This window comes from Gymnoscopelus microlampas (assembly GCF_963454915.1).
Source record: "Gymnoscopelus microlampas genome assembly, chromosome: 16".
NCBI lineage: Eukaryota > Metazoa > Chordata > Actinopteri > Myctophiformes > Myctophidae > Gymnoscopelus > Gymnoscopelus microlampas.
Window position 1 is genome coordinate 35,039,808 of NC_139953.1, and position 15,033 is coordinate 35,054,840.

The following is a 15,033-nucleotide window of genomic DNA, read 5'->3' on the forward strand; positions in this document are numbered from 1 at the left end:
AGTAGATAATCTTATACTTATACCTGCACCTATGTGTGGCTACATCAAATCCAATCAAATAAAAAATAAAAAAAACAATACAAAACAGTACTGGACAGATTGGCAGAAGGAATCCACAGCATTCTAAACCGCACATTGTTGGTATTGTACAAACAGACGATGCTCAGCATTAAGCTGCACGGAGATGGAAGTGAAAAGGAGTTCAGTCAGTGGCTGACTCGCTGGCTGGGGGCTATTTATAGAAGAAACTACTGTTACCATTCCGACCCGGCGGTGTGTTATCAGAGAACCTCTCGTGAAGGTTACAAAGGGAAATATTAGAAACCTATAATCCAATCTTCCCATGCGGGCCTATGCCTATAAGCTGCAAAGACTACTGTTTCTCTCCTCAGTTAATTCTCTCACCCTGTCATATTCATCTGTGGCTTTTTAATCGCTAACCGCTCCCCCTCCCCGGTCCCACTTCAGCAAGGCGTGGGAATTAGTATTCATGTTTTGAGAGCTGGATGAATTGCATTAAAGCTTGGTGTCAAGAGGAGACGGGTAGCGTCACGTGCCGTACTTGTGAAGGCAGCGCGAGGGCAGGGTGTACTGTGTGCATTGTGCACTTAACTATGGGGTTCAAATGGGGAGAACATGGAACCAACACTGGCTAATTACAGGGTGATTCATACTTAGTTGCTCGTTGGTGTCGTGCACCAAGACACACCATGTTTGATTGATTTCCTGTATCTGTGTCACATGGCTTTAGGAGACGAGAAGCAGGGTCATTAGTCTCCTAAATCCAATAAAGAAGTGACCATGAGCAAAGATTACGACCGATTCCTTTGCCCTATAGTCGCTGAAATGAATATTGGACACATTCTTCACAAGCCACATGAGCTTGTGAGCCTGTAAATCGTCTATTTTTAGCTAACCCACGTATAAATCAGACTTTAGAGTGTTCTGTTACACTCTGGAGAGTGTGACAAAGACCGACAGGTATATTATGGAATTTGTTACCTATGGATAGATGTTGGTCCTTTGGATAAAAGCATCCCAGATGATATTTATAGTTACAGAGAGAGAGAGAGAAAGAGGCAGCCAGCGCAGCTTCTTTCTGTGTCTGAGGGGAGAAAGTAAACTCCCAGCTGAATTTGAGATTGATATTCCAGGGCCTTAGGTCTTCGATTTTTTTTCACCTGGAGTTGCAGAGTCATGCTCTTGGCAGCATTTCCTGGCCACCCCACACTGCTGTACCACTGTCCCCTGTGTGTCACATGTCCTACACACTCACACATGCACGTGTACATGCGTATGCAAGGAATCCCACAGGTGCGAACACACACACACACACACACACACACACACACACACACACACACACACACACACACACACACACACACACACAATTTTATAGATACAGACACCCACCTCCCACATATTGATATACTGTATCCCCTCAGCACGTATACACACACACACACACACTCATAAATATGCTTTTCCTGTTTGACCATGCAATGCTCTGTGACCTTGCAGTCGACCTCTGCTGGTTAACCATGACCTAATCTGATAGGATCTCTCACACACTCTCACACACACACACACACACACACACACACACACACACACACACACACACACACACACACACACACACACACACACACACACACACACACACACACACACAGTGCTGAAGAGGTGTGATTTTTTTTAAAATATGTTTAAAAAAAAGAGCACATCCACTATAAAGCAGGTGCAGAACAAATTGATTAAGGCCAGTCAAAATAAATAGAGTCCACACACTGTAGAGGTACAGTAAATTGCTTCCAGTCAATAGTTTATTATTTATAATAAACCATTGACAGGGAGCAAGTTACTTTTACAGTGTGCAGACTACTGTGTGCCAGCACACTGGCCTTGGGCTGACAGAGGCACAAAGATGCTGTGGTTTACAACGTCTATAGTGCCCAAATGGGGGTGAAAAAAGTGGAAAAAGAAGGAGATTCCATGTTGATTCAAAGACGTGGACTAACAAAGCCAATGGGCAAGATTGTTTGGACTTTAAAATCTTTGAATCCATAAAGAATATGACAAATTGGCCTATGGGGAAAGAAAAAAATCTTATTTCAAAATAACACTTTGTGCTTTGTGACTATTAAGTACGCTACAGGTTTTATGAAACAGTCAACCACAGGAGTGTAGAAATGATCCAGAATTAGAATTAAGGTTCTGGCCCAAAGTGCAGAACTGTCATTCTGCTTCCATTTCTGTGCTTTCAAACAATCTGAGGCTGGGATTTTGAATAATTAACTGCACACCTTTAGTGTCTCATTTATATGATTTCCATTTTTATTATAGACCCATGTCAGTGTTGTTTTACAGTTACACCACTTAAGCCCTCCAGTATATACTTGGTCATATGGCAAATAGCGAAAATAGCTGATCTACAAGCTCATGATGCATTGTGAGCTTGTATTGCTATTTCTTCTACTTTTGACAGTTTTTTTCTGCCTATTATGACTTGCCCAAAATATGGATGCCAGGTTGAAAGTGGTTAATTGAGTAGTTCCTCTTGGAAATGGTAGCACCAATGGCAGAAAGATTTTGCCTTTTTGCCAATGAAATTCAAATGTATGCCTTATTTATGCGATTAAGATCCATCAATAATTCTGATTCAGCCTATGCCATGAAGGTTTGGTCTTTTGTGTTGCAATTAAATAAAAAAAACATGATGATTGCATTCCATTTCTTGGAAGTCATATTTCTGGATAAAAGTTGTAATATTTTATAGATATACTGTATAATATAATATACATTATGTACATATATGGCACTTGATGACACAAAAACAAGAGAAAAACAACACAAATGAAAGAAATGGGCGCTTGGTTGTCTAGAACAAACAAACAAACCAAAAGAACATATAACGAAAAGAACGATACATTAAAGAACTGAGGTGTTTGCAGCATTTGCTGCTCATGCTTGTTAGCTAAAGTGAATGAGTGATCACTTGGGTTAAGGACAATGGTGTAAGCACAGGCAACCCAATACAATGACATCACTAATGTGATAGATGCTAAATGACAGTTATTTACTGCGTGAATGTGTTATATTTAAATTCACCAGACGGTGTGTTTTCACTATGGCATACTGTAAGTGTTGTCTGAGTGGAATGTCATTACATCACTGTTGCAAGTATAAATAGGCCTATCGTTTTGGCTTAGTAGTGCAAGAACAAACGCAGTGTACACGTGAACAGCAGACACACACGGAGAGGGAGAGAGAGAGAGAGAGAGAGAGAGAGAGAGAGAGAGAGAGAGAGAGAGAGAAAGAGAGAGGGAGAGAGAGAGGGAGGGAGAGGGAGAGAGAGAGAGGAAGACAGGGATGGGTACATCTAAACACTTAAATTCAAATATGATTGTATGCTTTTAAGAAGCACTTTATAAGACGAATGAATAAAACACTAAAGTTACATCAGTGCCTTGTTCTCGTTAAATACGACAAAGACGTTTGGTCATTTTGGTTTCTTTGTCGTCGTTGTCCATGAAATAAAAATAAAATAAAAAAATAAAATCAATACCCAACCAAATCCCTCTTGTCGAGGTCGTTGAGATAAATGTCCCTCCACATTGATCATTCATCCTATACATCTGCCCTGCAGATTGCTATTTGACTTTGGAGAGTGTGCATAAACAATACAGGTCCATTTCCACACTTTAAAGAGATGAATGAACATTCTGGACTTTGCACATAGGCGATTACACATAGGCAGAGTCACTCGACTGAGTGCGGCCAAAATTAGGCATGCTCATTCTCGGTAAGTCCTTGTTGCGGATCTCATAAATAGACTTCCTCCGTGCCCGCACTCCTCTGACGGCCGCTTTAATCTTTCTCCAGCCTAGGTGGTTCAGTTCAGCCAGGTTCAGCAGCACGCAGATGCCGCTCACCGCGAACATGAACACCAGAAACACAGTCTTCTCGGTGGGTCTGGAAACGTAGCATTCTACATCTTTAATGCACGGATAGCGATCGCACTCGTACACGGCGGGGACGTTGAATCCATAGAGGAAGTATTGACCGACCAGAAAGCCGATCTCCAGCCCGTTTCTGAACACCACCTGTATGATGTAGAACCGGGAGATGCCCTCCTGTCGCCTCATCTTGGACCGCGAGTTCCTCAGCAAAGAGCTAGGCATGTCCTTCACATCGTCCTGATCCGCGTCCTTGGTGGAGTTCTCCGAGTTCTGAAGCACTCCGTTAACATTGACCTTTTTGCTGTTGGACGTGTCCTGGTCCTTGTCCTGGTCCTTATCCAGGGACAGGTAGACGGTGGAGAACCTCCGCTCCTTGTTCTTGGCGGACTGATGCACAGAGTACGTGATGAAGCAGAGGCTGGGACAGCACACCATGATGATCTGAAACACCCAGTATCTGATGTGGGAGATTGGGAACGCCTTGTCGTAGCACGCCTGGTTGCAGCCCGGCTGCAGTGTGTTGCACACGAACATGGTCTGCTCGTCATCGTAGACCGTCTCACCGACAATGGCCACGATGAGGATCCGGAATATCACCACCACTGTTAGCAGGATCCTAAAAGCAAGAAGCAGATTTCAAAAATGACATGTGTTTTTTGTTGTTGCTTTGCATGGGGGCTGTTTGATGTGCATCATTTAAAAAGAAAATTACTTGTTCCTTTTTTTCTTTTTTTTTGCTTTGCATGGGGGCTGTTTGATGGCATCATCTTGATGATGACCACTTGATCCCTAGCATTTGGAGGGCATTCACCCAAAATAGACAATCTACAAGATCGCAGGGCTTGTAAATCGTCATTTGTTTTTTGTGAAGAGATTTGGTGTAGAGGGATAAAAGGTACAACTCATGGTCCTGTTTGCTATGTATAGCAAAGCAAATAGGGTTTAAGGGGTTCTAAACTAGCTCAATTAGGCAATGCAATGCATCACGAAGCTGTGGTCCCCTGGGTGGAGAGAAAGCAGTTAGCAGGCTACTTGGGAGCTGTCCAGTGCTGAAATCCACTAGCCTGCACTGAAATGAAAGCATGCTTTCCCCACACACATACAGAGCAATTACTCTACATTTAATGGGTTTGAACAATTCCTCAAAATGTTTCTTCCAACATGAAAATGAAATATGAGCACAAAGTGTTGCCCTTTCCATAAATTGGCCATTGCGATCGTTAGTTATACATTGTGCATGCAGAGGCTTATTTCTCTCTGACGCTCAGGACACAATCATGTAGATAACTGGTGACAGGATAGGTGGGCACTAGGGACATCTGGGCACATCATGTAAAAGTGGCTATTTTGTCCAAAATGGTAAAAAATGTAATATATTTTGAAAACGTTTTTAAGTAAAGTAAAGTATGCATGATTAGAACATGCTTTAACATTCGACAATTAAGGTCTAATCTTTCTACAATTACTACAAAACCTCTATATCCAGTCGTTTTGGGGCATAAACAAGAAGCTGAAGGAAAAAAAATAAGTCTGATGATGATGTAGGCTACCATGCATGTTCACATCATGTATACATTACTTTCCATTTTTCAAATATGTTATTGTGTTGGATGTGTTGGACAATATAGCCAATTTTACATCGAGGTGCCCAGATGTCCCTAGTGCGCACTATCATACAGGTAACTTTTTCACTTCACCTCTGCTCTTACCTTCCGATCATAGTCGAGTGCTGCTGGACAGCAGCCTCCAAGAGACGCTCGAGTATGGTCCACTCCCCCATGATGGTTCATTCGGAAAATGCTGGCGCCTCGGAGCAAAAAAAAAAAAAAATGGAAAGCAGGGAATATATTATTATTCCCCGCGTCTATTCCTCCTTCGACGGAATACCTTTTGAACGCATTGATAGCTCCGCTGCCTGCGGTCTCTCTCCGCCTCCTTGGTGTGTTACCTGCTCGATGCCCTTTGTACCTCTGGTTACAAGTAAGCTCAGTCCTGAACCAGAACACTTGAACTTCGAGGTCCTGATTAGTAGAAAGCCCTTCCTATTTTCGATCCCCGACTGGAAGACAGTCAGTCAGGCAGGCAGGTTGTGAATGGAGAGGGCGGAGCAGAGTGTTGCTGGGTGAGCGCTAATCCCGCTTTATAAGTAGACAGACGTGCGTTGCGTCACACGCACACAGGTTGGTTGGTTGATGATGCCGGGAAAGAACGGTGAGGGGGGGAGGGGGCAGTTGGTATAAAGTAACTAAGTACATTTACTCAAGTACTGTACTTAGGCACAATTTTTGAGGTATTTTTTTTACTTTAGTGGAGTATTTCCAATTTTGTATACTTCTACTTCTCCACTACATCTCTGAGGCAAATATTGTAGCCTACTTTTTACTCCACTATAATTATTTGAAACTTTAGTTACTATTTAGATTTAGATTTATATTACTAAACATATATTAACCTCTATCTATATTTCGCTATTTGAAAATAGCAGATCTACAAGCTATTTTCTAAAGATTAGATTTGTATACATTTTGAAAACTTGAAATTGGACATTCTGCATAATGAGTAATTTTACTTTTGGTACTTTAAGTATATTTTGATGCCAATACTTTTGTACTTTTATTAAAACAAATTCTGAATACCAGACTTTTACTTGTAACAGAGTATTTCAACATTGCAGTATTGATACTTTTACTTAAGTACACAAATTGAGTACTTTTTCCACCACTGGAGGGAGGGGGGGGGTCTTTTGGGACTACCTTCCAGGTGGAAGATTGGAGGAAGGAACATATGGTACCCGGGGCAGAGCAACAACACATTAAGTTGCTCATGATGAAGCAATTATGAAGTGAAGTTTTTTCGGCACAATATGGCCTTCATCAGGGTCGGCCGGGTAGACACATAATGAATGCTGGAATAGAGGATGCTGATATTGCAGTGTGAGTGTGTGTGTGTGTGTGTGTGTGTGTGTGTGTGTGTGTGTGTGTGTGTGTGTGTGTGTGTGTGTGTGTGTGTGTGTGTGTGTGTGTGTGTGTGTGTGTGTGTGTGTCAGAGAGAGAGAGAGAGAGAGAGAGAGCAAAAGATAAGGAGATGGAAGGAGAAACTGACAGGTGAAGATGGAGAGTGATAATTATGAAGGAAGTGAAATATTGATAAATAAATGCTAGGGGCAGGCACACACACACACACACACACACACACACACACACACACACACACACACACACACACACACACACACACACACACACACACACACACAGTGTGAGCTCCAGGATAGCCCCCTAATCTCTTTACTGTGTTTCTTTGAAACCCGGCTTAAAGTTTCCAAATATAGAACTTAGCATGACACAGTGCCATGCTGCACCACTATTGTTGTTCTATTTTTAATTAGCTGTCTAATTCAAACTAAATTCTAATAGATTAAAAGAAGCAATTCAATGACTTTCAACCGTGTCTTCATATTATAATATAATATGAAGACAAGGTTGAAAATCATTGATTGGTCCTCACTAATGCTCATTATAAGATGGTACTATTTCTGACAACTCGCTCTGTGTCTCAGAGGTGGACTGTGGGCAGTTCAGAAACCTGACTACATAATCAATGGGGATTACTAATAAACCGCAGCCTTTTTTTAGCCAGGTTTGCCCAGCTCCAATAATAAGACAAGGTTGAGAATCGGTGAAGTGCAACCTTAAAGGATGTCACAGGTACCCCGTCAACTGTTTTAACCTATTAACACCGGGAAAGAATCATTATAGATTTTAGCTATCTATATATATCTATATATCTATATATCTATATATATATATATATATATATATATATATATATATATCTATATATATATATATATATATATATATATATATATATATATATATATATAGAAAGATTTTGATCAATATTTTAGACAAATCCTCTCTTCTGGGGGTCCCTGGCACAAAACATGTTCAGATGGGCGGGTCCACGGCCAAATACATATCAATTTGGGGGTCCATGGCATGAAAAATACTATGATAACTATTGATGTAGAAGGCTTTTGTAGAATCGGCCTCAGGTCTTTATACTGAAAATGGCCGAGCTCTACAAGCTCACAAATATTGCTTTGCAAAACATTGTCAGCTTTAGATAGTCTATTGTGCAATTTATTTATTTTTTGGAGGAAGATTAAATGATATTCTTTTGTAAAAAGAAAATGTTTGTGTTTAAAAGTGAAAGCTCTATGTTCCGATTAATCAAGGTCTCGCCATCTCCCCATCGCATTCGCTCTGTTCAGTCCTTGGAGGTCTTTAAATCTTTATTAAAGACCAATTTTTTCTCCGTGGCCTCTAATGCTGCTTGACCATGTATGTATGCCCTTGCTGTGTATACATTGATGCTGTATACTTTGATATGCTGTTTTGTTTCATTCTTGTTGTGATTCGTTTAGCTGGTTTGCCTTCCTTTAATTATTTTCTTTTGCCTTAATTAGTTTTCTTCTGCTCTGTTTACCTGTTTTTTAATGTGTTCTTGTTCAGCACTTTGGTTCGACCTTGGTCAATGGTCATTAAAAATGTGCTATATAAATAAAGTTTAATTTGATCTCTCCATCCCTTTAATAAACAGGAAATACATTTTGAGGTTGTCATACCAAAATGTATGTTCCTATTTTGTCTGGTCTTTTTTATTTTTTTTGCAATTTCACTTGTTTATCCTATACTTGTTTATCCCCTTATCCTACAGTATGTGAGTTCTCAAAATGGATAAAATTGATATCCCTACCTGGGCATTTATTTTCTGTTTACTAAAGAGCAGGAGAGACCAGGAGACCCATGTTACTGAACAAATGTGGTTCAGAATATAAATCTATTTAACACTTATTTTAACAAATAAATAAATCACTCCACAGCAATGGCGGTTAAAGCCTCACTATGTAACCTTCTCAATGAATAAAATGTAATTGTGTTCAATCTGTATGGTAAGAGAATATTAATACAATAGAACTTATACAATTGGGGTGGTTGTATTTTGTCTCCCTGCTCTTCTATTGAGACATTTAGATCGTGTCAAAGGTCATGTCTCACCTAGACACAGGATCTGACAATAATTTTGACCTGATGGTCAAGATTCAATTTATTCCTCGAGCAAGCATGCCGGGGCTATTAACTCAATGGTAAAAATGTCAGGAAAAAGGGTTCAATTCCGGGGTCGAAGAAAAATAAAAAGTTACGTCCTGCTGCTTTAAGCAGAGCACACCTCTACTGCGCACACTGAGAAGAAAAAAACCCACAAACAGTAAATTTGACTTTTATGTTTCAAAATGTATAGAAATATACTTACTATATACTAATGTATAGGAATAAAAGGTGTTGAACACTTGAACATTGAGCAACTCCACTAAGAATCTGGTGCTGAAGTAGGCTACCTTGCTTAAGCATTTAGCTCAATGATAGTTCGTTGACAAATGCTTGAACCACAAATCACAAACTTAATAGACAACTTGACAACATGCTTAGGATTTAAAGTCCTGGTTCTTGTTTATTTTACAAACCAATAAATATCCATGTAAAAATCATTTCATTTTTTTCAAAAGAATAACCACATACAGCATAATAAATTGCACTTGTGTGTAAACATAAACTGTACAACAACAACAACAACAACAATCATCATAAAGGAAAGGCTGCCTGGACGTCTATCATTCTCAGATCCATATCTGCAGGCGGAGGTAATGTAAAGCGTTCGGTTGGGTAAAGCATTCGGTTGTCGTTTAGAAACACTTCCTGTGCACAATGGAGGGGCCGGCCTCATCGTACTCCTGCTTGCTGATCCACATCTGCTGGAAGGTGGAGAGAGAGGCCAGGATAGAACCGCCGATCCAGACGGAGTATTTACGCTCAGGGGGAGCGATGATCTGTGGGGAAGAGAGAGAGGGAGATTGAGGAAAGGGCAGGAGTCAGGTTTGTATAGCCTTGCCATTGTGAAATTTACTGTTGTCGTTGAGCATTTCATCAGCAAACTAGCTTTAATGTCTAACATACAATTAGTCTTGTAAATAATAGATGTGTACACAATGTATAGCGTTACTAGCTTGAAAATTGTTATTTCCGATGAGCAACACCATTGCACGACGAAGTAGAAATTCGACTTAAAGCTGCAATCCATAACTTCCATGTCCTACTCAGGATTCAAACCCGAGTCTCCTGCATGAAAGGCAGAAAATCTAATGCTGGACTTTTTTTGTCTAAACTAGATTATGGTGACACTGTTTATAGATTTGTTTGTCCCACCATATTAGCTTAACTTTCTATCATGCTTCATTGAGATTCAGGACCCATCATTGCACTTTGTATTCACTAGTTGGTTGGTAATCTTTAACTTCATGTAGGTTACAGCATTGGCACATCTTCATATACAAAGCTATTGGTAATCTCCCCTCTTGTATTGTTTCAGTTGATCAAAAACTCACTCAACCTCAGATCAAACGCATGGCTGTGCTAGCGTGCTATATTGTGCCCTCTTTGCGAACTGAGGCTGGCAAAATAAGGCTATTTTATTTTGGCCCATGGGCTTGGAACGACCTTCAATCCAGACTCCTTGATCTCATTTAGGACTTTTAAAAAGATTACACAGCGGAAGTTCTCGCCACAAGCTGTTCCTGTTTTGAAGTTTGAAGTTGCATTCTTGCAAAAGATACTTTGTCTCAATGTTTTTTTTACTGGTTAAATAAAGGTTATACTGTATATAGCCTACTTGGTCCCTTACCTTTTCTCGATATAACAAATATCTCTGCCGAAAATAGCTGATCTACAAGCTCTTGCATTGCAACGTGTTGCACTGCATTGCGACACATTTTGAGCTTGTAAATCTGTCATTTTTGCAGAATGTTTACCCCAGAATAGGGATGCTAGGTTTCATGTCATTAAAATAAGGTTTTGTTCATTAAAATAAGTTCTGTTTTGCAGCTTTAAGAATCAAAGAGGACCCCTAAACAAGCATCTCTAAACGATTGTCTAAAACACTTGCTTGGTGAATAAAGTTACTGTGATTCTAATTGTGCTAGCATGGCATTAACCTCCTTGCTTTCTGCAAGTAAGCTAGGAGGAGTTCACAGCAGTGACAAATGCACACACCTTGATCTTCATGGTGGACGGGGCCAGAGCAGTGATCTCCTTCTGCATGCGGTCAGCGATACCAGGGTACATGGTGGTACCACCGGACAGCACGTTGTTGGCGTACAGGTCCTTACGGATGTCGATGTCACACTTCATGATGCTGTTGTAGGAGGTCTCATGGATACCGGCAGACTCCATGCCTGTAGGTAGAAGAGGGAAAGTATTGTGAGGAAATAAATAAATTGATGTGATGCGTTGTGATGGGTTTGTTCTCGGTTCAGTTCAAAGAATGTTTTGTTTGGCAGCAGGGTGCAAAACACAACACAAGCCACCCACCGATGAAGGAAGGCTGGAACAGGGTCTCGGGGCAACGGAAACGCTCGTTGCCAATGGTGATGACCTGGCCGTCGGGCAGCTCGTAGCTCTTCTCCAGGGAGGAGGAAGAGGCGGCGGTGGCCATCTCGTTCTCAAAGTCCAGAGCCACGTAGCACAGCTTCTCCTTGATGTCACGGACAATCTCACGCTCAGCTGTCAAGGAAGGTCATAAGAGTGTTTAATGGTTTTGTTTATGACAGACGCGGCGAAGAATTTCACATGACTCTCATTTATGTATGCTCAACTCCTTGCACCTTTTTGCCATATGCTCATCCGTTTTTGCCATACTGTATGTTTTTCCAATTTTGCCTATGTTCACTTATTATGACATGCCCAGAATAGGGATGCTAGGGTTCATGTGGTTAAATGGCAATATAGATGCTACATAGATACGTGATAATTCCATGAAGGGGGCGTAACACTAAACAAAAGGCTCAAAGAGTTTGTAGTAGTACAACCGTTATGTACTTACCAGTGGTGACAAAGGAATAGCCACGCTCTGTCAGAATCTTCATCAGGTAGTCAGTGAGGTCGCGACCAGCGAGGTCCAGACGCATGATGGCGTGGGGCAGAGCATAACCCTCATAGATGGGCACATTGTGGGTCACACCATCACCAGAGTCCAGAACAATACCTATTGAATAACACATGGTTATGTCAGCTCTATGTCGACAGCAGCAAGTTCAGTTCACTCTGAACAGTTAAGAATGATTACAGGTCTTCATCAAAATCTCCTCTAAAGATCAAAAAACTATACTCCAATTGCTTGGGATGAATGATTCTGCAGGAGATGATGATAAAAACAATGTTTTCATGCAATAAAACTCAACATTCAGTCTTAAGTTTGAGTACACAAGAGTTTTGTTCCTTAACATTGTAGCAGCAATAACTTTGACCTAACTAGGACTAACTACACTGCATTATAAAGACTATGCAAGTACATCTTATATTATAGCTGCTTTGGATGAGTGGACAAAAAAGCCATGGCCTCAAGCCTGAATAATATAAATCATACAGTTAGAGCATCTGGTCTCACCTGTGGTACGACCGGAGGCGTAGAGAGACAGCACGGCCTGAATGGCCACATACATAGCCGGGACGTTGAAGGTCTCGAACATGATTTGGGTCATCTTCTCCCTGTTGGCCTTGGGGTTGAGGGGGGCCTCTGTGAGGAGGGTGGGGTGCTCTTCAGGGGCAACACGCAGCTCGTTGTAGAAGGTGTGATGCCAGATCTGAGGAGTGGAGAGAGGCAGAGAAAGGCTATTAAGCAAAATAACAATAACAAAGCAAAAAACGCTAAATAAAGCTCCTTATCATGCGGTTAGAATGAGCCGATCGTCGTCTATTGATTCATGTTCTTCACAGCTCTTGTCCTTATTCCCAAGATGGAATGAGTCCATATATGATCCTTTAGGATCACAGGAAAATGTACTAAGGATCTGACTACAGAGCGCCAGATTCCTAGGACTTCTAAGCATGATTTATACTACTGAGTGATATTTTTATCAGACTCATAATAAATGCATGGCCCTGCTTTTCCTCTAAAGTCTGAAGTTATTTTCGTTGACGTCTGATTGCCATATCTTTCTTTCGGTGGGGTAGCGTATGTCAAAGTGCAGACATACAACTGTGTCAACAAAAAAAGACTTGGGCCTAACCGTGATTTATACTTCCTATGACGATGTTGCGAGCTAGAAATAGCAGATCTACAAGGTCACAGCGCATTGCGGTGTGATGCTTTGTGAGCTTGTAGATCTGCTATTTTCGGTGCAGCGTCAGTGCAATATACCCCCGATGCTCACCTTCTCCATATCATCCCAGTTAGTGATGATGCCGTGCTCGATGGGGTACTTCAGGGTCAGGATACCTCTTTTGCTCTGGGCCTCATCACCCACGTAGGAGTCCTTCTGCCCCATACCCACCATGACACCCTTTGGAGAGAGAAGAGAGATGTCTTATAACAAACCAGAGAGGGACATCTAAAGCCTCAAATATGTGACCCATACTATAATTCGTATGATATATCAAACTCTTTTCCTACGTCGACATATAAATCAACAACTTTGAATTACTCATTGGCCAAGTTTGTGCAAAGACATACCTGGTGACGGGGGCGACCCACGATGGAGGGGAACACGGCGCGAGGAGCGTCATCTCCGGCGAAGCCAGCCTTCACCAGCCCGGAGCCGTTGTCACACACAAGAGCGGTAGTCTCATCATCGTCACACATGATGTCAGATAGGTTTCTGTTGGGACAAGATGCATTACCTTTGTTAACTTATTTGTATAGCACAAATCTTTTAATATGAAACAACGAAGTATAGATTATCTTAAACATGTAAAATGACTGCTACAGTCGGAATCACTAAGCAAGCCCTGTTTGTTTGTGGGGGCCTACTACAGCTGATGAGATTGTTGTCTACCTGGACACTCGCTACTCAATGAGCCCAGAAATTAACAATATGCCTCTAGCCAATAAGCTTAATCACCAAGATAGGCATATCTCAAATTATAGGATAGTTTACAGCACATACATTTTGTTTGCAAGCAATCAAACGTTAACATACGTCATATACCCTGTCACATTCACTGTAAAGAAATTGTTAGAAAAAGTTAGTAAAAGTAATCTAACCTAATTTAACCACTTAAACCAATATTTGCTGTAGTTAACAGGAATGTCCCAGGGCTCTATTCCCCCCTCCCTTTTTCCCCTCTAGACCAAATCTCTTCACTGAATATAGCAGATCTACAAGCTCACAACATGACACATTGTGATGGTTATGCGCTTACAAGATCTACTATTTTGGCCGAATGGTCGCCCCCAGAATAGGGTTAGGGCAGGCCAGGACAACAGTGATGTGATTTAATGATGGCGCCACCACTACCAACAAAATACCCAGCTTTTACTGATAAAGTGGGGAAAAAAGAAACGCTGTAGTCCTTATACTGTAGCTAGGATAGGAATAGACTGATGTCCATTTGTCAGTAACCTAATCCATCCATAGTAGTCTATTGTGAAAAACCTGATATTCAAACGTAAAAAAACAACAACATAATATCAAAAGTTCCAAATAGAAGTTAATTCCATGTTTGCGTCTCCAGGTAGTCCAGTGGGCTTCTCCTCGGCAGATAGTGTATTAAGTTGTTAGCTTGCATCAATTATGCTACTCACCAGATCAGCACCAAGAGTATGTTCCTGTCTCGGGAAGTAGTGGCAGTAGTGTGGTAGAGAATACAGAGGGCCGACACCAATTTATAGGCCTCCTCCACACATGTTGACGCCTCTACTCCAGACGCGCCCCTCTTCCTTATTTGGTGCCCCCCCCCTGTGCCATTGAGCCGAGTCTCCATGAATGGAAGAGAGCGCAAAGAGCAGAGAAGTGGGGAGGCCCCTCCCAGCACGAGCCTCCTTGATGCCCATGTATGGAAAGGGTCCATGCGGAGGACGGGTGGTGGGTGGGTTTGTGATGGTGCGAAGAGGTATTTCTCTATTTTCAACACCCCAGTAGGAGCGGGTGGACCCGAAAGCAAATGTTATTTGTGGGATAAGGTTTCAAGCATCTGGCTAATGTCATGCCAGGGAAGTGGACTGGGTGCGT

General features: G+C 41.5%; 2 protein-coding genes across 2 annotated transcripts; both read right to left on the reverse strand.

The window, feature by feature from the left end:
* Window positions 1-2,952: 2,952 nt before the first annotated feature.
* On the reverse strand, window positions 2,953-5,956 carry gjd2b (gap junction protein delta 2b). The gene is made up of 2 exons (XM_084082537.1): window positions 5,675-5,956; window positions 2,953-4,581 (listed from the first exon to the last, which is right to left on the reverse strand). The coding sequence occupies exons 1-2, from the start codon at window positions 5,743-5,745 to the stop codon at window positions 3,750-3,752; spliced, it is 903 nt and encodes a 300-aa protein (XP_083938663.1). The 5' UTR covers window positions 5,746-5,956; the 3' UTR covers window positions 2,953-3,749.
* A 3,497-nt stretch (window positions 5,957-9,453) lies between these two features.
* LOC311062556 (actin, alpha cardiac muscle-like) lies at window positions 9,454-14,655 on the reverse strand. Its single transcript, XM_084081685.1, has 8 exons — window positions 14,607-14,655; window positions 13,536-13,680; window positions 13,237-13,365; window positions 12,471-12,666; window positions 11,907-12,068; window positions 11,396-11,587; window positions 11,078-11,259; window positions 9,454-9,858 (listed from the first exon to the last, which is right to left on the reverse strand). The coding sequence occupies exons 2-8, from the start codon at window positions 13,662-13,664 to the stop codon at window positions 9,715-9,717; spliced, it is 1,134 nt and encodes a 377-aa protein (XP_083937811.1). The 5' UTR covers window positions 13,665-13,680; window positions 14,607-14,655; the 3' UTR covers window positions 9,454-9,714.
* Window positions 14,656-15,033: the final 378 nt, after the last annotated feature.